The sequence below is a fragment of the Doryrhamphus excisus genome, chromosome 3, assembly GCF_030265055.1.
Source record: "Doryrhamphus excisus isolate RoL2022-K1 chromosome 3, RoL_Dexc_1.0, whole genome shotgun sequence".
NCBI classification, from domain to species: domain Eukaryota; kingdom Metazoa; phylum Chordata; class Actinopteri; order Syngnathiformes; family Syngnathidae; genus Doryrhamphus; species Doryrhamphus excisus.
In genome coordinates this window covers 24,603,569-24,628,268 of record NC_080468.1, presented here as the reverse complement: position 1 = coordinate 24,628,268, position 24,700 = coordinate 24,603,569, and the positions used below count along the sequence as shown (strand labels likewise).

At 42.0% G+C, this 24,700-nt stretch overlaps 2 protein-coding genes across 11 annotated transcripts in view; one reads left to right on the top strand and one right to left on the bottom strand.

Moving 5' to 3' along the window:
- Positions 1 to 14,543, bottom strand: part of phka1a (phosphorylase kinase, alpha 1a (muscle)) — a 21,913-nt gene extending 7,370 nt beyond the window's left edge. Inside the window, exons 1-32 of one of the 10 annotated variants that reach the window (XM_058066968.1) lie at positions 14,460 to 14,543; positions 12,328 to 12,486; positions 11,183 to 11,341; positions 11,066 to 11,113; positions 10,812 to 10,980; positions 10,664 to 10,746; positions 10,504 to 10,584; positions 8,977 to 9,075; positions 8,755 to 8,901; positions 8,617 to 8,670; positions 8,420 to 8,542; positions 8,260 to 8,355; positions 8,079 to 8,186; positions 6,938 to 7,016; positions 6,738 to 6,872; positions 6,557 to 6,666; positions 6,341 to 6,485; positions 6,194 to 6,272; positions 5,863 to 6,029; positions 4,340 to 4,501; positions 4,175 to 4,269; positions 3,971 to 4,113; positions 3,748 to 3,901; positions 3,312 to 3,470; positions 3,110 to 3,239; positions 2,286 to 2,387; positions 2,082 to 2,197; positions 1,884 to 1,919; positions 1,640 to 1,675; positions 1,505 to 1,540; positions 367 to 396; positions 116 to 160 (exon numbers count right to left, since the gene is read on the bottom strand). In XM_058066968.1, the coding sequence (XP_057922951.1) occupies positions 116 to 160; positions 367 to 396; positions 1,505 to 1,540; positions 1,640 to 1,675; positions 1,884 to 1,919; positions 2,082 to 2,197; positions 2,286 to 2,387; positions 3,110 to 3,239; positions 3,312 to 3,470; positions 3,748 to 3,901; positions 3,971 to 4,113; positions 4,175 to 4,269; positions 4,340 to 4,501; positions 5,863 to 6,029; positions 6,194 to 6,272; positions 6,341 to 6,485; positions 6,557 to 6,666; positions 6,738 to 6,872; positions 6,938 to 7,016; positions 8,079 to 8,186; positions 8,260 to 8,355; positions 8,420 to 8,542; positions 8,617 to 8,670; positions 8,755 to 8,901; positions 8,977 to 9,075; positions 10,504 to 10,584; positions 10,664 to 10,746; positions 10,812 to 10,980; positions 11,066 to 11,113; positions 11,183 to 11,341; positions 12,328 to 12,405 (3,204 nt within the window). In that variant the 5' untranslated portion in view covers positions 12,406 to 12,486; positions 14,460 to 14,543. Of the gene's footprint in view, positions 1 to 115; positions 161 to 366; positions 397 to 1,504; positions 1,541 to 1,639; positions 1,676 to 1,883; positions 1,920 to 2,081; positions 2,198 to 2,285; positions 2,388 to 3,109; positions 3,240 to 3,311; positions 3,471 to 3,747; positions 3,902 to 3,970; positions 4,114 to 4,174; positions 4,270 to 4,339; positions 4,502 to 5,862; positions 6,030 to 6,193; positions 6,273 to 6,340; positions 6,486 to 6,556; positions 6,667 to 6,737; positions 6,873 to 6,937; positions 7,017 to 8,078; positions 8,187 to 8,259; positions 8,356 to 8,419; positions 8,543 to 8,616; positions 8,671 to 8,754; positions 8,902 to 8,976; positions 9,076 to 10,503; positions 10,585 to 10,663; positions 10,747 to 10,811; positions 10,981 to 11,065; positions 11,114 to 11,182; positions 11,342 to 12,327; positions 12,587 to 12,869; positions 12,988 to 14,438 lie in introns of those variants that run through there. The other 9 variants (XM_058066971.1, XM_058066970.1, XM_058066974.1 and 6 more) reach the window with 9 other exon arrangements.
- hdac8 (histone deacetylase 8) lies at positions 13,084 to 24,700 on the top strand. Its single transcript, XM_058066980.1, has 11 exons — positions 13,084 to 13,424; positions 13,521 to 13,573; positions 13,648 to 13,778; positions 14,820 to 14,961; positions 15,037 to 15,149; positions 15,734 to 15,811; positions 15,881 to 15,989; positions 16,067 to 16,239; positions 16,628 to 16,722; positions 19,016 to 19,121; positions 21,622 to 24,700. The coding sequence occupies exons 1-11, from the start codon at positions 13,311 to 13,313 to the stop codon at positions 21,642 to 21,644; spliced, it is 1,137 nt and encodes a 378-aa protein (XP_057922963.1). The 5' UTR covers positions 13,084 to 13,310; the 3' UTR covers positions 21,645 to 24,700.

The following is a 24,700-nucleotide window of genomic DNA, read 5'->3' as shown; positions in this document are numbered from 1 at the left end:
TCTGCACGCTAACCACTCGACCGCCGTGCCGCCCCCCCTTTCAAGTCATACTTGGAAAAAAAAGTGTTACCGTAACAAAACCATTAAGAACAAAAAAAAAAAAAAGATACTTTACCCCTGACTCGATGTTGTCGATGTCCAGCGAGTGAGATCGGAGGCTCTGAGAGGTGACACAGGCACAATATGCAGGAATCAACATGAAACATAATAATACTGGAGGCAAAAGACAGCCAGACGCAATTCTATTAAGGACGTCCATGGAAAATATCAGGACATCGAAGGTAAACAAACAAAACTGTATGAAGCTGATTGGAGCAAGCAGAGAATTGATGCGGGAATTCAACACTGATGTTGAGCTTTCATCACCTTGCGAGGGGATGTCACACTCTGTTCCGGCTATAGGAGAGAAGAAACACTTTTTAAGACTGGAAAAGTCTGAATGCAACCAAGATTTCAAGATTAAATATGCCGTATTCTGCTCTTAAAATGATATTGGATTCCAGTGGAGGCACTATGATAAGTTTATTAGAGAAATCTACATTTTAATGCTGTTGGAAGCATGTGTCTTATTCACTGCACTACACTCTTAAAAATGCTGGGTTAAAAACAACCCAATATGGGTTGTTTCCCAACCCAGCGCTGGTTAAATATTGGACCAACCTCGGTTATCTTAATCCAACAAGTTGGGTTGGTTATCTTAACCCAACAATTGGGTTGGTTATCTTAACCCAACAATTGGGTTGTTCATATGACCCAACGCTGGGTTCATATTTACTGCACTGCTGGGTTATTTCAAAACAGCAAATTGGGTTGCCAACATACCATATATATATTTTATTTTTATTTTTATTTTTTTTATTTTTATTTTTATTTTTTTTATTTTTATTTTTTTTAGTTTTATTTTTTTTAGTTTTAGTTTTTTTGTATTTTTTTTATATTTTTAGGTTTTTTGTATTTTTTTATATTTTTAGGTTTTTTTGTATTTTTTTATTTTATATTTTATTTTATATTTATATATATTTATTTTGTATTTTGTATTTTAATTTTGTATTTTGTATTTTAATTTTGTATTTTGTATTTTGTATTTTAATTTTGTATTTTGTATTTTAATTTTAATTTTGTATTTTGTATTTTAATTTTAATTTTGTATTTTAATTTTAATTTTGTATTTTAATTTTAATTTTAATTTTAATTTTAATTTTAATTTTAATTTTAATTTTAATTTTAATTTTAATTTTAATTTTAATTTTAATTTTAATTTTAATTTTAATTTTAATTTTAATTTTAATTTTAATATAATGGAAAATCCCAACCCAGCAGCAAATAACTTAGCACCCAACAGAGACAACCCAGCGAATTCTCAGAATACCCAATTCAATAAAAATTACCCAATTAAATGACCCAACAGGCTCAACTCAGCGGTTGGGTCAAAAAAAACAACCCAGCATTTTTAAGAGTGTATGACATCCAAGCAAATGAGATGTCTTCGTATGAAGACAGTCACCTTGACTGCGTCTGTCAAAGATACTCTACGATCCGCCTGCAACAAAAACAATCTCTCATTAAACCTAATATCTTATCATAAAATCATCCCATCATTAAATGCCTCTCCTCTCCGCGTTCATTTTGGGGAAGTCACCTGAAAAGGGTCGGTCAAGGAGGACCGATGCTCCACCTACAACACAACAATATGAATAAATCATGCTGATTACACTCCATAAAACAGCCATGTTGCAATATCACTTTACAATTAAGTACTTATAATTATAATTACAGGTGAAATCAATAAATTTACTTCATCCATACCACCCATTCCACCAATTTGCCTCCCACCGCCCTCGGATTAAAGACAGTGAATTAGCACCCAAACACGGCATCGTCACCTTACTGAGCCCCGTTAGAGACATCCTGTGCTCCAGCTGGAAAAAAAAGATATGCTTTCATGCCAAATTTTAGGCCATTTCAGTCAATTTAATGCGTGAGGAATGTTTTATGCCGTTTTTTCCATAGTCTGTGCATAGATAAATAGGTTAAAGGATGCTGCTATAATCCTAATACTGATAATAATGTTTGTTGCCTACCATTTTCATGTCGCTCTTGAGCTTGCTGATTCCGGCCCTCTCGCTCTTGGTGGCGCCCACATTGCCAAGGTGATGAATGGAAATGGCGGGACTGACGCCAGCTTCTGTGTCTCGCCCTGCAGAGGAGAGAAAGAGCAAACGAGTCACATGGTGACGACCTTGTAACACAAAAAAAAAAAGGTGGAATTTGATGAGTGGACAGACCGCTACGCTGCACACCAAACTCCTTGCCGCTTAGGATGTGGTGGAGGAGGTTCTTCAGCTCCGAGGGGCTCAGACTCATCAGGCTCTCGGTGGCCTCTTCCCCTAAAGACATACACATTAAAGTGAAAGAGTGCAACATTTTCAAAATAAAAGTTTTCTGTAGCCACCCTCGGCCATCTCTGTGTGGAGTTTGCATGTTCTCCCCGTGCATGCGTGGGTTTTCTCCGGGTTCTCCGGTTTCCTCCCACATTCCAAAAACATGCTAGGTTAATTGGCGACTCCAAATTGTCCATAGGTATGAATGTGAGTGTGAATGGTTGTTTGTCTATATGTGCCCTGTGATTGGCTGGCCACCAGTCCAGGGTGTACCCCGCCTCTCGCCTGAAGACAGCTGGAATAGGCTCCAGCACCCTCATGAAGAAAAGCGGTAGAAAATGAATAAAAATAAAAATAAAAATAAAAATAAATCAATAAAATATTATTATATTATGAAAGCAGGAAGTGAACAAATGTAACAGTTACAGGTGGAGGGGTAGGATTTAATAAGCTTTGCCCCGCCTCCCGCCCAAAGATAGCTGGGATAGACTCCAGCACCCCCGCGACCCTCATGAGGAAAAAGCAGTAGAAAATGAATGAATGAATGAATGAATGAATGAATGAAAGCAGGAAGTAAACAAATGTAACAGTTACAGGTGGAGGTGTAGGATTTAATAAGCTTTGCCCCGCCTCCCGCCCAAAGATAGCTGGGATAGGCTCCAGCACCCCCCGCGACCCTTGTGAGGAAAAGCAGTAGAAAATGAGTTTCTGTTTTCTGTAGTATTTACCGGAGCAATTGAGCGACTGGGCGAGTTCTGTGGCCATGACTTGGATGATTAGCCCTATGCGGAGCCGGAACATTTCACTGAACAAGTCGGGCTGTGTCCTGATGCTCATCGCCAGGTACACCATGATCTCCTGAGGATTAGGAGTCAGGATGAAAGGAGTGGTGATGGAGACCAGGGGTGATGTGATGGATGTCGTGCTCACCTGGGTGAGTATGGCCACGCTGATGTTGTTGTCGCTGGCCTCGTCAATGAGCGCCGCCAGCTGGTCTGGAGGGATGGGAGCAGTGATCGTCTTCTCTCGGGGCTCAGGTGGAAGTCCCACAGTCAGGTGCTTCTGGTGGGCCAGCAGGTCAGAGCAAGCCTGTGGAAAGATCACAGCCAATCAGAGAACAACTGCTGGGTTCTTGCTACCACATTTAATAATTATAAATAATTATATATAATAATAAAACATAAAATAAAATAAAAAATAAAAAATAAAAAATAAAAAATAAAAAATAAAAAATAAAAAATAAAAAATAAAAAATAAAAAATAAAAAATAAAAAATAAAAAATAAAAAATAAAAAATAAAAAATAAAAAATAAAAAATCAATATATATTTTTTATCAGTCTAAATTCCATTCTCTACGTTCCCTACCGAGTCCAACTCCTCCACTTTCTTCCTCAGTATTCCAGAGATCATTCTGATCAGACCCCAGTCCTTCAGCTCACCGGCCTTCTCATACAAGTCAGTGAGCAGCAAACGCACCGTGGGGCCTTTACCGTGCAGACGTGTGTCCCACTCCATGCCCCTGTGTTTGAGGTTTTTTAAGTAAGGACCTCATCAGTCTATTCATGACATGAAAAGGTGAGAATCTGACTTGTCCTTGAAGAGGATGTAGAGGATGTCGGCTTGATCCTGCAGACTCCGTGTGTCTTTCAGGAGCTGAGCTAGAGCATCATATTCGATGGCTCCGCTGGCATCCCGAGGCACGCCACTTTGGGTCACTGTCACCTCTGGGACCTGGCATGACAAGATGAGGGATGTCTCGTTGGTGGACTCACAACTCACAAAAAAAACCCACCTGAGTCTCTGCAAGTACAGAAGAGTCTGGAAGATTCAGATTGAGTGATGGCTGACAGGAACGAAACAGCTTATTGGGCAGGTACATATTGACATCTGGAAAAAGAAAAGCCTGTTTAGGATGTTTGGGAATTCTAACCTGAATCCACATGACAGCTCCACCCACCTTGCACGTTGAGGTCCTGGGCTTTGTTCATCAGGGTCACCATTTCTTTTGTTTTGGTGGCCACGGCCTTGAACTTCCCCAGCCCACCTGCCTGGGGTTTGGATTTCTTGGGTGCCGCGTGTGCTAAGAGGTGGTCCAGGTACTGGGCAAGGTCATCAGCCTCTGCGGGGAGGGGCGTTGTTGACAACTGCACTTAGTTTGTCACTTTTTTTTGTCCATGATCTGCCATGCGGTACAGTAACAGCCTTGTTGACATCATTCCAAGCCAAATGTTGCAAAGCCTTTAAAGCAGTGGTCTCAAACACGCGGCCCGCGGGCCAAATGTGACCCGCAGGACACTAGTTTGAGGCCCCCCGCCTTGATATGAAAGTTTAATGTTAGTGCGGCCCGCGCAAGTTCGATATGGATGCTGTATGGTATCATGTACCCAGAAAAAATTATTACGTTTGATTAATGTTCATGTTAAAGGTTAAATAACTGTTAATAGTTATCCTCCCTATCTGTGTGGAAGTGGTAAGTTTTTGGCTATTTAAGTTTAAAGGAAATAACTTGAAGGCTACCGTTTAGGTCGCTAGCTCTCTAGTTTGCGAGTTAGCATGTGTCTCAAGACCCTGCAGTTGCGCAATATGTTGTAAATAAAAAAAGTATAAATTGTGTTTTGTCATGTCTACAGGGCTCTAATAATGCTTTGTTAATTTTAATCTGAAAAAAATAATTTGTCTACTCACCAACTATATGTGGTTTCTTAAGTTTTTATTATTTGCCGTTTTATTATTATTATTATATTTATTTATTACTGATTGATTGATTTTCTTTATTCTTGATTTGTTTATTTATTTTTCATCTTATTTTGTGCAGAAAAATAAAAATTAAGATATTTGAGAACAGTGGAATGTTTTACTTACTGTTTTTTTACTGTTATTTTTTTAATTATATTTTTCTGTTTTTAATAAATGCGTTTTTTTTTTTTTTTTGGAAAACCTGATGCGGCCCAGCCTTGCCCAGACCCTAGCTCCAGTGGCCCCCAGGTAAATTGAGTTTGAGACCCCTGCTTTAAAGCAATGCAATAGTTGCTCTTTTAACAGCCAAGAAGAGCAAAAAGATGCAAAACATTTTCTCTAGTGGGTGCTCCGATCAGGGTTTGAAGTGGCCGATTGTGATACCAATCATCCATGATTGAGATTGGCCGATTTGTGTGCGTTTTCCAACAAATGCCTGCATAATATGAAAGAAAGGTTTTGGTGATTATGTACTTTTTAATGTACTTTTTCATAGAAATTGTCCTGTAATAATCGGAGCACCAATAATTTTCTTGTAACAAACTTCCCATACAAATGACGATGTGATTAAAAGTCAGTCCTTCTGGTGTTGCCATCATGCCGGCTGAAAGAGGATGGGATCAGGGTGGAGCTGGAGGTCATTTATTAAGTTTAAGTTATTAATTCATTAAGGAGAAGGAATAAATACGGTTAAAAGAACACAGAAGCTACCCGTTCTCCATTCATCCTCTGTCGTTTCCTTACCATCGTCATTGCGCAACTCATGCACGTATCCCTCGACGTCACCTGCATCATCATCACCATTATACTCCTCGTCATGGCCCATGCTGCCTGAGGCCTTACCATCCAAAAAGCTGAGGTGAGCGAAACAGGAGGTGGTCAAGAACTCCGACAACTTCCCTGTCTGGATCCTGAACGGGGAACATCAGTGGGAAAGTGTAATAGTTTCTCACTGCCACAATGAACTGGAATGAAACTGGAAAACACCAAGGAATTGGGCATAATGACGCTAGTCCAAAATTCGAATGACAAAAGATAATGATAATTGTTTGCTAATTTGTGAATCTCATCCCACCTTGCTCCTCCATAGTAGCCATCCTGTAGCTTGTTCAGCGTTGCCAGCACAGCAGGGTCCAGGTTTGTGTGGTCTTCAGCTGAAGACAAAAGGACAATGCTAAAAACAGCACGATCAAAATATGAGTAACCATCTCAGTATACTGACTCAGCATCGTCTGCGAGATGGGGAACGTGACAGTGGGCCTTCCTGTCATCCTCCATCGAGATGACAGGTAGGAAATTTCTGTTCTCAGCATCTCCACTATCATTTTATTATCTAACGCCAGATAGAACTGCTGGTGGTCCAGGAACTGTGGACCGATGGGATGGCTCGTTACTCCATTTGTCCAAGAACAACACATGGCTCTTGATGACAACACACCTGAGGCGTGAATGAGAAGATTGTGTTCCTAATGGTGTAGAACTTGGAGGTTCCCAACACGCCGATTCTTCTGTAGGGCCGTCCCGTCAAACCGAGCCTCGGGTTCCGACCTGGTGAAGTAACAATGTCCAGTTGTTCTGTCTTTATACTTTTTCAAGACTTTTTTTCTGGGCAGTTTTACCGAGTCGGGCGTAGATGTGGCTAAGGACCCTTGAGGGCTGCACATGGATGGGATGAATGTCAGCCACGGTTTCCACATCGATGCCGTTTTTCGAGAGCAGCTCTTTGATCTCCTCTGTCTCGGCCAGAATAGACACTGCGGAGATGGGATATTACATCACAGTATATGGCCGATGAACTTACTCAATGCCAGGCCCTCACCTTGCACCACCACATCTGGCTTGGGGATGGTGGAGAAGCGGCGGTTCAGGGGGTCGATCTCTCCAGGGGCGAGAAAACCCTGGGAAAAAGAAATTACTTTCAATGTAATAAATGGCGTCCAATGAGATCACGGTCAAAGCAAATAATCTAAAGTGAGGGGCATAGTTGACAACTGCACTTAGTTTGTCCATGATCTGCCATGCGGTACAGTAACAGCCTTGTTGACATCATTCCGAGCCAAATGTTGCAAAGCCTTTAGAGCAGTGGTCTCAAACACGCGGCCTGCGGGCCAAATGTGGCCGGCAGGACACTAGTTTGAGGCCCCCGCCTTGATATGAAAGTTTAATGTTAGTGCGGCCCGTGCAAGTTTGATATGGATGCTGTATGGTATCATGTACCCAGAAAAGATTATTACATATTATTGATTAATGTTCATGTTAAAGGTTAAATAACTGTTAATAGTTATCCTCCCTATCCATGTGAAGTGGTAAGTTTTTGGCAATTTAAGTTTAAAGGAAATAACTTGAAGGCTACACTTTAGGTCGCTAGCTCTCTAGTTTGCGAGTTAGCATGTGTCTCAAGACCCTGCAGTTGCGCAATATGTTGTAAATAAAAAGAGTATAAATGTGACTATAGTCGTGTTTTGTCATGTCTACAGGGCTCTAATAATGCTTTGTTCATTTTAATCTGAAAAAAATAATTTGTCTACCCACCAACTATATGTGGTTTCTTAAGTTTTTATTATTTGCCGTTTTATTATTATTATTATTATTTTTATTTACTACTGATTGATTGATTTTCTTTATTCTTGATTTGTTTGTTTATTTTTAATCTTATTTTGTGCAGAAAAATTTTGAGAACAGTGGAATGTTTTATCAGAGCTTTTATTGTAGAAAATCGGAACCAAAGCACTGAAAAAGTTTGTATATTTTTCTGTTTTTAATAAATGCGTTTTGTTTTTGTTTTTTGGAAAACCTGATGCGGCCCAGCCTTGCCCAGACCCTAGCCCCAGCGCCCCCCAGGTAAATTGAGTTTGAGACCCCTGCTTTAAAGCAATGCAATAGTTGCTCTTTGTAATAAATGTAATGAATGGCGTCCAATGAGATCACGGTCAAAGCAAATAATCTAAAGTGACCATCACCTCAGACAGAAGCTTTCCCAGGATGTAGAGTGACTGCCCCCACTTCAGCGGACACTTTCCCATTGGAATTCTCTCCACTGTGTGAGGATTCATGTACTCCTCCTGGACCTATTGGAAACTTGTTGAAATTATTAAGACTGGAGCAAAACTATTTGATGAAATTAGGTTTCAAAAGTGAAACCTTATCTGGTGGGACACTGTAGAGCTCGGGTAGCAGTCGTATTCCATCCTTCTGCTTGATCAGAATACCTTCCAGGGCCTCCTGATACTCCTGGACCTGGAAGTATTGACCACCAGGATGGCAGGTATAAACACAGACTGACTCATTTACAAATTCCTACCTGCTCAGGGCTGTTGATGAAAATTCCATCCAAGATGAGGTAGGTCCAGAAGAGCGGCCACTCACATTCAATGTTCTCAAACAACTTCAACTCAGCCGACTCGTAATATAAACGATTGGGATCCTGAGAGGGACAAAAAAAATATCAACATTAGGGTGATCAAATTCTAACCTGGCTTTCCCATGGACGTCACTGACCTCTTTGGGAGTTTTGTGTCCATCTCGGAGGAATCTGCAGCAGCCGTACCTACCCTGAAGAGACACAGACAATTAGGCACATTAAGTTCCACAGGGTTCCTTATTAGAACCACAACTGATATAGTCATCTGTGGGCACCTGCAGCTTGGAGATGATCTCCTCCTTGGTCATGTTAACAATATTCATGTCCTCCACGGCAAATGCAGGATAGGAGATTATGGCCAGGACGCCGGCATCCACCTCTTTGGAAATGGATGCTCTCGGGAGCATGGATGTCAGGATGGACTGATGAAGAAAGTGGGAGTGAGAAAATAAAGTTGACACATATACAGTAAATGTGTGGATTTGATCCCAGGCTACCTGGCAGTGCTGGATGTCGTCAGCCAGAGCATGGACCACTGATCCAGGTCCACCTTTGGCTCCAAAGAGGTTGAGGTCATCTAGTGCCTCCAGAGCTGCCTGGAAGATAAAACGTGGGGATAATTTTTGAATATAAAGTGTCAAAACAAGAGCAGCCAACAAGTAAAAACTGAGGTGTCCTTTTAATTAATACAAAAGTTGATGTTGACATACATGGTCAGCCACTTTTGGCGACATAGGGTTCATTTTTATGGAAAATCGGTCCATTTATGCCAACATATGTTGTAGTATTGTTAATGTCAGCGCTCAGCTGCTTGAAACAACATCAACAACATAACGGTTGAGTTACACAGCATTAAAAAAGTGCACAAAATGAATTCCTGTTCAGTGCAAAGTAAGCTTCCGAATAAAAACATGGCAATATTAACCTGGATTGCAATACAATGGCTATCAAATGCATCAGTTTCATTATTTTTTTAGCCAGCAGAAGAAATATTTTCATCATTGTAGTCAAAACAAAACAAAAATTCCACCAAAGCAAATAGATAAGAATATACAATATCACATTGAAAAATTGAAAAGACGGGCGGCACGGCGGGCTAGTGGTTAGCGCGCAGACCTCACAGCTAGGAGACCAGGGTTAAATTCCACCCTCGGAGTTTTCCTATGGAGTTTGCATGTTGTGGGTTTACTCCGGGTACTCCGGTTTCCTCCCACATTCCAAAAACATGCTAGGTTAATTGGCCACTCCAAATTGTCCATAGGTATGAATGTGAGTGTGAATGGTTGTTTGTCTATATGTGCCCTGTGATTGGCTGGCCTCTCGACAGCTGGGATAGGCTCCAGCACGACCCTCGTGAGGAAAAAGCGGTAGAAAATGAATGACACACAGAAAAGCAAAAATTAAAATGGACAAACGGGAGGAAAAAATGTCAACAAACAGCAGTCGGTTCAAAATTCCTTCATGACCCAAGAATTCCTTACATCTCCCCCTTGTGCTAATATGGCTCGTTTCAATTTCAATGAACCACTGAGGTCTATGTCAGTCGGCCAGCCCGAGGGAAGTCAACATAAACGGGTTCCGCCGTGTAATATTTTTTGCACTATATTTTGCTCCAAAAATAACTGTTCTGTTACTGCAACTGTTTTAGGAGTCATTACATTCCACTGTGAAGCCTGATTCCCAACGTCTTAATTTAGCCACTGTGCATTTGTGAGCGTGTGTGTTCTTGTAAGACACGAGGAACCCGATCTCTCCTGACAGCCACAAGGCAAAGGACAACGCTTGCTGTGACCTCCACTCTGTTATATAAGTTTGTATTTTGTAGGGGGGAAAAGGACACCAGCAAGCCGGCAAGTCCTTCCTTGAGCTTGACTCCTCAGTGCAGGTCATTGAAGAGGCATCTTAAAGGTCAATGAAGCGACTGGATATCGTTAACCCAGATTTGAAACATGAGAAGCAGTTCTGACTTTCAGGAAGGGAACGTCTTTCCACTCTGATGTATTTCTAACCGCACGGTTAATTACCTTGGCAGTGCCTATGGAGCTGGCGTTTATTTCTGTGATTCCCTGGTTGGTTTTGTCCCCTCTTTCCCACATCCCGTAATCCTGTGAGCGGTCACAGAGGGATGGACACAGTTAGTGAGACACTCTTGAAATATAAAAACACACAAAACTCTCCACTTACTGCCACTTTGTAAGCTGCCTCAATGTAGAACATTAGATTTTGCACCACATCCACTTCATCCTGGGTGTAAACGATATGAAGACCTAATGCACACAGTAGAGTCAACATCATTCCAAAATTGGAAAACAAAAACACCAGGAATCTGTACCAGAAGCCGTCATCTGGGCGAGAAAGAGCAGAAAAAGCGAGGTGGCGTCCACTTGCAGGTGACCCCACTGGTCATCCCCGACCACGGTGCTGCAGGTCCTGGTGTTGTATTTGGCGTGGAGTGAGTCAGACGTACTGCGACTATACTTGAATTTCTCCACTTTATCCAGCTGTGGGATGACATAGGATGCTGTTTTAGCTTTCATCAGGACCTCTTCCTGTACATCAAACTAGTAAAAAGACAAGCCAACATACCTGCCTCATTATGCTCTGCAGAATCCCTCTCATTAACTTCACTACACTCTGCAGACAGCCATGAAGATGATTAGTTATCCATAGAAAGAACACATTCACAAAAATAAACACACATACTTGCTCCAGTTCGTAGGCTTTCGCTTTATCTTCATCCCTGTCAGCGTTCTTCCTGTAGGCTAGGCTGAGGGCCCACACAGACAAGATGCTGTAAACATTGTCTCGGACCCAAGCATCCGGCTGGTCGCTGCTACCCGGTAGAAGGCCTGTGACCGGATCCTGTGAAGCGTGACACATCTGTAATCACTTCATTGCACTACTTCATTGCACTATTGTAAATATTACTGTAATATCTTGTTGCATTCATAGATCATACTGTTTATAATTTTTTCATCTGCAATAGCCATACTCTAGTCACTTCATTGCAATACTGTACATATAACTGTTATTATATATTGTCACATCCATACTGTTTATAATCTGTATAATCTACAATAGCCATATTATAGTCATTTATATCCCTGTACATATCCTCACTGTATTATAGTCATAGCCTGTTATAGTTTTTTTTTACATAGATCTGTCCATTTTTTTTCTACATTTACTTACTACTAAGGTACTTATAAAATTGCACTTCTGATTGGATGCTAACTGCATTTTGTTGCCCTGTACCAGTGACATGAGCAATAACAATGAAGTTGAATCTAATCTAATCTAATCTAATTAAATCTATTAGGACAAAAAGACTTTTCCTGTACAAGACAAGCTGAATGTTATGGTTGTCTTTTGCATTCAACTGGAAAATAGTGTCCTCTGCTTTGGTTTCTTTCATTAGTCCTGTTTTTTCAATGACACTTTTTCCCCACCTTGTTCCACCATTTGTGCTTGTGCTCAAACAAATCACCTGAAGTCACACTGCTGCATCCAAGGGGCTTCAGGTTTGTAATAAGCTGGAGTTTGCTGTCAGAATATTAATTAGTGTGGACAAAACGTGTCTGCTCCTGCAAGATTTACTTTTTTTAACTAATCCCTGTGGAGCGTTTTTCTCATATACGGTAATTCCACTGTAGCCCACGATGAATGGTAAGATTTGCCTTTTAAACCCATGTGAGAGCAAAAGAAGTTGCAAACTATTTCCTTGAGTAGCACAAAAGCCTTGCGTAACATGTGTTTACTTCACTTTCAATTGATATTGCAGCAGAGGTAAGAGTAAAGCGGTCATTTGAGTTTATTATTATGTGATACTACAATAATTGAATACTCACTTGGTGCTGCAGGATAGTTTGCTGCACTATCCGCGCATAGTTGTCCAATTTCACGCCCGAGTTGCTCCTGCTTCTCATGGTGACAAACTTTGTGGAAAGCACGCTCGTAAACAATAAACCAGCTTGTTAAGTTCCCCGGTGCAAAGTCATTTCTTCCTTCTAAAGTGGAAAAAAAAGAAAGAAAACTTCACGGAGGAGTCCTGCAGACTGGGTAATAAACAGTCAGTTTCAGCCAGCAACAGGAAGCCGGGCAAAATCGGATGAGGACAGCTACCTTCAAAATAAAAGCGTTATATCACGCATTCATATGAGGTTGATAATCATGTTGTTAAAAGCACATTTAAAAGCACGATACACATTAGGAATTTTGATTGGCACATACATTTGATTTACGAAAACTATATTCTGGTACAAACAAAACCGTCACATTTCGAGGGTAGTAGTTTTCGCGCCCTTGAGCAATGTAGCTACATAAACTGGCGGAAATTGTCTATAAACTGTAGTAACATGGGTGAGATGCGCAATATAAGCTTTACACTCACTGAAAATTTGAATGTAGTGCTCACAAAAGTGGCAAATGAATTACAAAGTACGAGCTTTCGTTAAGACACGCCCCTCTTCAGTAGAGAAGGGTGAAAGACTACAATTACTCCCATAATGCCTCTCGTCAGGTTTGGTCCGTCTCTAAAAACATAACACTGAAGAACGTTGGATTGTGTATCGTGCTCATTCCATATTGATTGTTTAAAAGTTGTAATCATAAATACTAATACTACTAATAAAATACGTTTGGCCGTTATTGTGTTCTCGTGAGATAACGTAAAACAAAAACTTGTTGTTGTTGTAGTTTCCGGGGGAACGCTTACAGTGAAACACCAAACCCGAACACTGAATCAAATAAGACATTCCTTTTGTGTTGTCGGTGTATTTTAAATGATAATACGTTCTTCTGAGTATTTTTTTCTACATTTTATCCACCCTAAATGAGTTCTAAAGGAGACAGCGATGACGACGGCTCCAAAAAACGGAATGTTGCCTATGTTTTTAGCCAGGAATATATTGAAACTTGCGATTCTTTGTCCAAAGTGCCAAACCGGGTAAGTTTATCATCTTTTACTTCTGCATTAAAATTGTTTAGTCATGCAGGGTAAGCTCTTTAAACAGGATATTTTATGTTTTCTGTTTATTCGTAGGCGAGTATGGTCCACTCACTGATTGAAGCCTATGGACTCCTCAAACATATGAGGTTTGTTTTTGTCATGAAAATAATACAACCCATGTCAAGATACACCATCAATACATCTTCTATTTCCATGCCAGCATTGTGAAACCTCAAATGGCCTCTATAGAGGACATGGCCAAGTTCCACACAGATTCCTACCTGGAGCATCTTCACAAGATCAGCCAAGATGGAGACAATGATGACCCACAGTCAGCTGACTATGGCCTGGGTAAGGGAGGTCATACTAATAGTTAATTTGTCTATTTTTATGCTTGATAAACATGCTTTGATGTGCATATTTTTAATTAATAACAGGCCACAAAACAGTACGATTTCTTAATCCAGTCCATGTACCCTGCCACTCGCCCAAAGACAGATGGGATAGGCTCCAGCATACACCCGTACACCCGTGACTCTAATGAGGATAAGGGGCACAGAAAATGAATGGGCACGCATTCTGCTGTCATCCACCAGTACACAGCTATAGCATACAAGTGAAATGACTTTGTGAGTTGTAACGTCAGAGGACCTACCATAGAACACATTCAGTCTCAAATGTTTATCTATTACAGTTACCGTATCAAAACAACTATCTTCAAAATGTGCCGAACAAGTATTCCTAAAGAATCGGATGTGGGGATGATCTGGCTACTCCGGTTTCCTCCCACATTCCAAAAACATGCATGATAGATTAATTGGCGACTCTAAATTGTTCATAGGTATGAATGTGAGTGTGAATGGTTGTTTGTCTATATGTGCCCTGTGATTGGCTGGCCACCAGTCCAGGGTGTATCCCGCCTCTCGCCCAAAGACAGCTAGGATAAGCTCCAGCATACCGGCGACCCTAGTAATAGTTGAAAGTGTTATGGAGCAACAAACATAAATGTACCTTTTCATTCCATCAACTTACTTCTGGGCATCCCATGGATAACCCTCAGGTCTGGTGCCCCATAGCAGCCTGGCTACCTTCTGTCTTGTTTTGTGAAGTTTCAGCCATTATATGTTTTGGGTGTGTGTGTGTGTGTGAGTTTTTGCATTTGTTTTGATCCCACGGCTTTTAAGTGATTGCAGTATGTTTACTTTGCAGCATTTTTCTGTTGCATATGTTTTATGCTATCTGTGTGTTTTTGGTTTTAGATCATTTCGGGCAAAAAATGTAATATGAAGCAGATAAATAAATAAATAAATAAATCAGTGCTTCTAAATTACTTTCTGTCATGCCCTCTTTAAGGGACAGAAGTTTTAACCTCTGTTTAACTATGGTTTCCAGGTTACGACTGTCCAGTGGTGGAGGGCATATTTGACTATGCCGCAGCAGTCGGGGGCGCTACACTCACAGCCGCCCAGTGCCTGCTGGACCAGACGAGCGACGTAGCCATCAACTGGGCAGGAGGGTGGCACCACGCAAAGAAGTGAAGACCGGAAAATGAGACCAATGGCTGCATGTCATGTGTCACTACTGACTATTTCTTTCCCTCTTTCTCCAGGGACGAGGCATCGGGATTCTGCTACGTGAACGATGTCGTGTTGGGGATTCTCAAGCTGCGGGAGAAATATGAGCGTGTCCTTTATGTGGATGTGGACCTGCATCACGGAGATGGTACGGCAATAAACAAGATTACCTCCTCTGAGTGCGCCATGTATTGGTTAGCGTGTTAGTGACTGAAAAGGATTGCACAACATAACTGATTTCTATGAAGGGTGGTGGAGGGCCCAAAGAAAAATATATTAAATTATAGCAAACTGAAAGGAGACCAGGGTTCAATTCCACCCTCGGCCATCTCTGTGTGGAGTTTGCATGTTCTCCCCGTGCATGCGTGGGTTTTCTCCGGGTACTCCGGTTTCCTCCCACATTCCAAAAACATGCTAGGTTAATTGGCGACTCCAAATTGTCCATAGGTATGAATGTGAGTGTGAATGGTTGTTTTTTCTATATTTGCCCTGTGATTGGCTGGCGACCAGTCCAGGGTGTACCCCGCCTCTCGCCCGATGACAGCTGGGATAGGCTCCAGCACCCCCTGCGACCCTTGTGAGGAAAAAGTGGTAGAAAATGAATGAATGAATAGCAAACTGAATCCACCAGATGGTGATGTGGCTACTTTATAATGTGCATTAGCACCATCTAGAGGAGTGTAACAGTATTGCCAGTATTCAGGACTTTGCTAGAATTGTGTCTTCCTGCAGGTGTGGAGGATGCCTTCAGCTTTACTTCCAAAGTCATGACGGTATCCCTGCATAAGTTCTCCCCAGGATTCTTTCCAGGTAATTCACCACTGCCGTTTTTTCTCATTTTTAATGCTATGACACACTTTAACATAAGTGTGTTTGTAGGTACAGGGGACGTCACAGACACAGGATTGGGTAAGGGCCGCTGGTACGCCGTCAACGTCCCGCTGGAGGACGGCATCCAGGACAACAGATACTACCAAGTTTTCACCAGGCAAGAACTTTCACCTTGCCATTTCTCTGACCGTGCCAACCAAGATGACAACCAAGCTATGCTTTCGCTCTTGTCAGTGTGATGTCGGAGGTGCATGCCCAATTCAACCCGGAGGCGGTGGTGATGCAGCTGGGAGCCGACACCATGGCGGGCGACCCTATGTGCTCTTTTAACATGACCCCGGTGGGCGTGGCCAAATGCCTGCAGTATGTTCTGCAGTGGCGCCTGCCAATGCTGCTGCTGGGAGGAGGTGCGATGTCCGTATGCCTATGTGTGTGTGTGCGTGCACGGGTTTAGCTAATTACTGGACACAATGAAGCCATTTTTCTGTAATACAAACTGGCCTATTTTCCTTTCGCTCACTGTAAATGGGGTGGCATAGTTGTCACTCATGTTTTACTTGTTGGCGGACATGTTTTTCAACTGAGCTTCCTCAAATTTTACACACAAGGGTTTAATAACAGCATCATGTGGTGTATTCCTCAGAAAAATAATACCACAAGCAACACAGTCACTTATTTCTTTTATGAATGTAGCTTTAAAAAGTACTTTAAATATTGCAGGCAGCAAGAGCAACAACCCACTTTTACCTGATAATGTATTCTTGCCAGTGTGGTTAACCCGTGTTCTCCCACCAGGGGGATACAACCTTGCCAATACGGCTCGCTGCTGGACATACCTGACAGCATCAGTTCTGGGAAAGACCCTCGCCTCAGATATTCCAGACCATGAGGTACGACATCTTACACACACATGCACTGTCGGCCATGTTTTGAGTGACACTTTGGTTCAAAAAGAAAAATGCAGCACACCAAACACATCTTTGTTCACTTTTTCATCTCGTCTCACGGAAATGTAAAGAAAAGCAGTGTCAAGAGTGTGTGTCCCCGATAAAGGTACTGATTGTTTCTCCTTCTGTAACCTTTGACCTCATTAAGAGGCTCTCACTTGAAAACAAGACGGCCATCATGTGCGGGCAGCTGCCTCAGATGCTGATGACACACACACAAGCATATGTTCATGCTGGCTTTTTCAAACACTGGCCTCCAATTTAGAGAATAATGAAAGAACCTTATAGTTGCTTCTAAAGAGAAAGTGTGTGTGTGTGTGTCTGTATGTGTGGTTCTCAATAAGGGGCATTTATCCACAATGACCAAGCAAAACTAGACAAAACTGGCTTTGTGGTCTTCCTAGAGCCAGTGGTCACCAATCTTTTTGAGCCCCAGATCCCTGGTCTCGGCCGTGAACTTATGCAAGCCAACTGAATCCACACATTCATTTATTGTTCAATTATATTCCACACATACTGTATCATTCCCCTTGTTACTCAATTTGTTGTTATTGTCTCTTTTCCACAAATAACTGTCTTTAGGCTTCGGATTGGCGAAAATAACCTGATAACCTTCTGGGGTCATAGTGCCACATGTTAGCTTTGGAAAGCATGTGAGAGCCTGCGGATTGCTGCAATTAAAAAACACATAGCTCCAAATGATCGCTTTTTTAAATTTGTAACCAAAACCCAAATACGAATAACAGTCTGTAAGAGTAGTAATTTGTTGTCATTGGTTCTAGAGATATATGTATATTTTTTAGATACCTATGAGTGGAGGCCACACAGCTAGGAGTCCCGGGTTTGATTCCCTGTGCATGCGTGGGTGGGTTTTCTCCGGAGTACCCACCCACCCAAACATGCATTTGATGACTCCAAATTGCCCATAGGTATGAATGTGAGTGTGAATGGTTGTTTGTCTATATGTGCCCTATGATTGGCTGGTGACCAGTCCAGGGTGTACCCCGCCTCTCACTCAAAGACAGCTGGAATAGGCTCCAGCATGCCCGCAACCCTCGTGAGGATAAGCGGTAGAAAATGGATGGATACCGGTTATCAACTGACAAAATCTGATCTCTGATCAGCTATATTTTTTTCTACCTACAGTAAGATGATTATCACCAATTCAGTTAACACTTCTATTTAATTAACTACCAAGTCGCCTACAGTTTTCTATTAAAGTAATTAGTGCTACAGTTTTTGCAGCCTTGGTGCTGTTGCTGCTGTGTTGTGCACTAATACCCTCAAAATAAAGTTTATAAATGACCATGTGATCTGAGAGAGCTACGTTTTCCTTTTCCACTTTCTCATGCACTCCAAACCATTATAAAAAAAATAACTTGTTACATATAATGACTCCACTTACCGCCCCATCCTCTTTGCGGTTTAATTACAGTATTATTAATATAACATTATTTTAATAATAGCAGTGTCTAGCAGTGTCATGTTGATGATGATGATGAGCCAACAACACGTGAGGCAGCATGAAGAGGAAAGGGAGGAGGCTTGTGAAGAGGAAGTAGGGAAGCATACCGCCTCTATACTTCCCAGTTTTCCTGTCTACCGCCACTTCCTGGCCAGCCTCTAGCTGCTGTACACAGACACAGGCTCAATGACCGGAAAACGTCATCGAGTATACGTGTTTGTGTATAGACTGAAGACGCATCTAAATGTTTATAAGGTGACCATCCTTCGTCACTGCATGTGCACTATCACGCGTCCTTGTCCACATGACGTAGACTTTCTGCGTCCCCGCTCTTCTGTCATCATCTCCTCTTGGGCCATCCAAAACAAACATGGCACCAGCAGGAGTGTGTGCGTGTGTGGAGCAGCGGGATCATGGGAACATATTAATCTCGGTGTGTGTTTGTGTGTGAGATAGGACACACAAAGCCATCAGCTGATGGGACACATACTGTATACAAGGATGTGCTCCATACATACAAAGAAAGGTTGTCTTTGTCTTTGTAAACAAAAAAACAGCACGTTAGCTGAGATTATTAAGGATGTGAGATGTTATACAGGGGGCGTGTCTATGCCAGAGGACTCAAGGTTCCCTTGAGAATCGGGCTGACGCACTCGTGATCAAAATTCCGTGTGAATATTCATCACATTTTGTTTAACAGTGCCTCAAAACTCCAAATGCGCCATGATAGCCTTGAGCGTGAATGTTTAGTTTCCTCGTTGTGTGTTTTAGTTTTTCACAGAGTATGTGCCAGACTACTCCCTAGAGATCAGCCCGAGCTGTCGACCTGACCGCAACGACACCAAACACCTGGATCAGGTCATCAGGACCATTAAAGGTTTGTAAGAGAATAAGATGGTACATTATCTCACTTAAGTGATTACACACCTCACATTTCAGAATTTTATTTTATTATATCTACTCAATGGACTTTACTATACAGAAAGTAAACTTGGGTATTCAGTCATCCCTGGTTTATAACAGTTAATTGGTTCCAGACACAACCAGAACAAAGGAATTTCCACGATCAACCACTTCCATTGCGTCTGCTTCATCCCTGGGCCCAACTGCCCTGGCATAAGACCTGGGTTTGAGCCTCAGCCCCCTCACTACCTTTTTAATGGTGGCCTTCACTGTGGCATTACTCTCCTGTAGTTCTTCATATTCCATCTCGGTTCTCCTGTATTAGGGTTTGAAAAGCTCAGGTTCACCTGTTGTGGTTTCTGCCCTGCTTTATACAACTTCCGTACCTTCCTGTAAATATGATCCAGCCTCCGGTCCAGGTAATCCAATTTATCTCCCAACATCGAGAGCAACTCTTGTTTGCTCATCTCCGTTAGCGGCTGCACCGACTGATCATTAAAAGCTTTCTCCGGGCTTATAATTGTGTCCGGCGCTACATGAGCTCGCAGGCACACCTCGATCCGAGCTACCTGAGCTGGCAGGTACGCTACTTTGTCCGCGGAGTGAAACCTTCCTCTTGGACCTAGGCATTGTTGTGGTTGCTAGGCAATGCCGTATGCCTTTACAACTGTCTTCGAAGTTTAATGTTTGTTATTATAGCGAATGTCTCTCACCACTCCATGTTACAGCCCGGGAAGTCTCCACAAAGGTTCCAAGATTTTATAGAGTTCAGGCTAGGAGCAGCCACCAGCCAGGCTCGCTAGCTAGCCTTGTAACATCTGTCGGTTGTTGTTGTTGTTATGGTGAGTGTCATAGAGTTCTTACGCGGTAATTAGAGGTGCTGACACGAGTAATGGTCTTGAATTTTTCCAACAAAAGTTTAAAAACTAGCAAAGTCTGAGCTCCTGCCGTGCATATCCTTCCCTGTCAACAGGAAGTGATGTATATACGTCCTGTTGTGATGTATACTTTTGGTTGGCGTTAAGTAAAGTAAATGGGATGCAACTCTGTGCTGCAGGGACTCGAGACGGCCACTAGCTAGCAAGCTAACCATTTAGCCTGGAAATAATTTCTTTGAAACTTAAGAAGCCAAAAATGTACCACTTCCACACCAAATGGGGGGAGAACGTTTTTTGTTTTGTTTTGTTTTTGGGTTTTTTTGGGGTGTGTTTTTCCCCTGGACATCCCATGCCTGACTTCATGCAGTTTTAAGGTAATGTGTCATCATGGTTTTTATGTCATTCCTGCCGCCCAGTTACCAAAATACTACAAATCACTTGTTAGGTCTAGAGGAGATATATTTGGCCATTCCATCATGTTCAGTTTCCTCTGTAAGGCACTAGTCATCTTGGAGGTGTGTTCAGGCTCCTTATCATGTTTGAAAACTACCATGCAGCCAGGTTTCTGCTTCCCAATGCCACAGTGCATGGCATTAGCATTGGAATTTATATTTCCCTTCAACAAACTACAGCTACCATCGGCATACTTGACACAATTGCCTTGCCACTCGCTTGTGTTGGAATTAATGTTTCCCGTAAATGAACCACTGCTCCCCCAATGCCTGCAGCACTTGTACCATGACACCACCACGACCATGTAAACCTACACTTCTGTACAGTCCCTTGAGCCCCTTAAGAACCCTGACTGTCATAAAAATGCTAGCTTAAATGTTCAACCCTCTAATAGGCTGTACTACTATTCTTCCAAATACTGTAGAGGGTACCAAAAAACATCTGCAGAACTTTTACTGTTTTTAGACAATGGAAACACTTCTGCCTACCATCTGCACGTCCTTCATCAAGAAAAAAAAGACACTGCACAATCCCGATTTCCAGTGCACCTTTTTTTTTTTAATACATGGATTTGTTCTTTGTGACTTTCCATAAACGTTTTCCTCCTGTTGAAATGTCAGCGCTGTCACATCTGTTTTATGTCCTCCTCTTTCCTCTCTGTCAGCTCACATTTTTTCATGCATGACGATCAGGCTGCACTAAGCGGCCACAGCATTAGGTACACCCGAATAATCTAATGACATCATTGGATGGTTAAGCGATGGAAATAGTGGTTGCCCTTGGACTCAAACATAGGCACATCTGCGTCGTTTGGATATGAAACGAGTGGAGTTGTGACACCGCTCTGCAAACACAAGGCGCGTGTGTCCATCCTAAAAATAAAATTGACAAGCTGACGGGACACAAGTGACAGCTACACAATAGCTAGCAAACAGGACATCCTCTTTGGCTGCGTCAAGGCAATTACTCACCCACTCTGTGCATGCGTGCGTGATGCATTTTTACATGACAACAGACACAAACTCCATGCAGGAATTGTGTGCGACTTTGTTGTGTAACATAATGATGACCCCTTGAAGCTTCCTTATACTGTATACCGTGTGTTGTTTACATGTGTGGACCTCTCTCTGTACTTGTTTGCAGGGAATCTAAAGAATGTGGTTTAGGAGAAGTCCACACAGAGTAATGAAGACAATATGGAGCAGAGGCCTTCAGCCCCGTGCAGCATGGAGAGTGAAGAGTTTTGGAAAAGATTAGCGGTTTCCAGGGGAAGAATTTTAAAAGGAGGGGGGGTGAGGTTGTGATGTGGTTGCTGTAAAATGTTTGCTGTTTGGATGTGTTTCAGGGTGAATGCAGTTTGTACAATTAAAGTAGTAAATACATGTCTTTGAGTATTTACAGGTATATTTACTTGGTTAGTATTTTTTCCTTTGTTTTGCTTAAATGTCCCATATTATAGTATTTTTAACCAATTTTAAATGTCACAGGTTCCACAATAGTGAATTGGAAATGTTGTCCAAAATCTAGACTTTAGACAGATGTCCACTTTTCACCAGGGCTGTCAATCAATTTAATCATTTTTCATATTAATTAATGATCATTAATCACTATTTGCTACAGTGTGTGAAAAATATGACCTTTTTATTGTATTTTATTAAAGGGAACCTATTTTACTTGTAGTTAGAATGTTGTATTCTCGTGTTAATTGATGCAAGAGTTTCAGGTTTGAAAGGTTGGAAGAAGTTTGGGATGGCTCAAAACGCTCAGTTTCAAAAGGCGTGGTAAAACTGCTCCTTTGTGATGTCACAGAGGAGCGGACTTCCTCAAACTTACAGCTTTTGTGTCTTTTCCAACTGATGGATCATTGACATAGCTTTATTTTAAGATGTGTAACAAAACTTTTTTACAAATTGGTGGGCTCCTCATGTCCATGAGGAACTTCTGAAATCCGTAATGCCAAATGTCTGTGGCCCCAAAAATACACAAAGCACTAAATCACTTGTTTCAAAGTTCATACATGTTACAAGATGTCTGCAGCTGTTTAAGCAGCGACTGGTACCAACTTTCATGGGCAAGTCTTTGAAAGCGGAACCATCGTGTTGATCTGCTTCCTTTAGAAGGTGACCCCCCCTTATATGAACAGCCTGGAAATACAAACTGGAGCTGGCATGTGCCGAGCAGCAGTGGCTCTTGTGCGTTACGGTGTGTGGGTGTTTCAGGATCTTTAGCATCTCAGCTCTGCAAATGAAACTCATTATACAGTTTACGAGGCAGGGGAAAGGGGAGACCATTGAAATCCTATCCGGTAAACTTGGGAGGATGTTGTGGGTCAGTACGGTACCGTGCATGTAAACATGATTGACAGATGTGTGTGTCTCATTTTCTTTCTCCACTCTGTCTTATCACCAAAATAAAGTCAGAGGAGATTCTTGGCAAACACTGCAGTAGAATTGAAAGAATCATGGCTGTCAGCACCTTTTAGTATGTACCTCTGCATGTGCTTGAAAATGTTGCTACTTGGCTGTTTGTCATGTGGGTCTCACTTGTCTTACTATTGTTTACAATGAACTCATCAGCACTATTACTGCTGACTGAGCAGTTTGCTTCTTACCAGTAGAGATGTATTTATTTAGAATCTAGAATTTAGAATAGGGCGGCACGGCGGTTTAGTGGTTAGCACGCAGACCTCACAGCTAGGAGACCAGTGTTCAATTCCACCCTCGGCCATCTCTGTGTGGAGTTTGCATGTTCTCCCCGTGCATGCGTGGGTTTTCTCCGGGTACTCCGGTTTCCTCCCACATTCCAAAAACATGCTAGGTTAATTGGCGACTCCAAATTGTCCATAGGTATGAATGTGAGTGTGAATGGTTGTTTGTCTATATGTGCCCTGTGATTGGCTGGCGACCAGTCCAGGATGTACCCTGCCTCACGCTCGAAGACAGCTGGGATAGGCTCCAGCACCCCCCACGACCCTCGTGAGGAAAAGCGGTAGAAAATGAATGAATGAATGAATTTAGAATCTATTTTTGAGCATGAAACGCTGGTATCGAAAGTATCGATATTTCAGTATCGATGCACACATCAGAGTTACCAGTCTCCAATTATTACCTGCTTCATATGACTGGTGTTATTCCTCTCCATGTGTTTTCTATACCGCTTATCCTCACTAGGGTCGCAGGTATGCTGGAGTTATTATTATGGCTTTGGGCGAGAGGCGGGGAACACCCTGAACTGGTCACCAGCCAATAGCAGGGAGTCGCCAATTAACCTTGCATGTTTTTGGAATATGGGAGGAAACCGTACTACCCGGAAAAAAACCCATGCAAACGCTACACAGAGATGTCCAAGCGGAGAATCGAACCCGATCTCCTGTGCGGCCTACATGCCTTTTTTTAATACCCCATTACATTTTTGGAAACATCTGCCTCATTCTAACTAACTTGTGTACAGCGGCAGACCTTCCATCTTTGACGTTTGGTTTCTGTTCTGTTCCAGCATGAAGGAAAATATTACTTCCACTTGACACTTTCCGTTGCATACTCAGATATGATGAGTCAGATATGATAGATCAGATAGTGTGTGGCTTTTTTTTACAAAACACTTTTCCAACGAGCTGTATGCAAATGAGATACTGCTTTGAATCTACTTTTACTGTCTGTCTGATGTTTGATTTGTACACCTGAGACTATGAGCTCAATGTTTGTTCACTCAAATAAATACACAAGCCTCGGACGGTCAGTCAGTACAGCAAGGTAACAATACCTGCACTAATGTAATGTTACTAAGGCGCTAACTTTACTAGCTCGGGGCACCTCACTCCATGCAATGTTTACATGTTGGTTCTCCATCTTCACCCATTTACATAAATGTGTCTCCAAGCTTGCGGTATACATTTTTGTCCCACGGCGCTTTTTGTAAACATGTCCCATAAGTGGTTTGTTACATTAGCATAACGTTTCCAGCCCCGAGGGGATAAAGGGTGGGGCCCCTTTGCCCTGATCAACATATCAAGTGGTTGAGGGGACGGATGTGCACAATAAAGACAGATGTCGGCTTTTATCTACGTAACGGAAGAGAGCCAGTGCATGTGTGTGGGCACTCGAATGTGTCATGACTTTGTCCACCTGCCCTAGTACAAAGTATACATATAGTGATATAGTATATATGGTGTCACCATAATGATTTACGCTGTACATTGTTCATATTTGATGTAATCTATTTA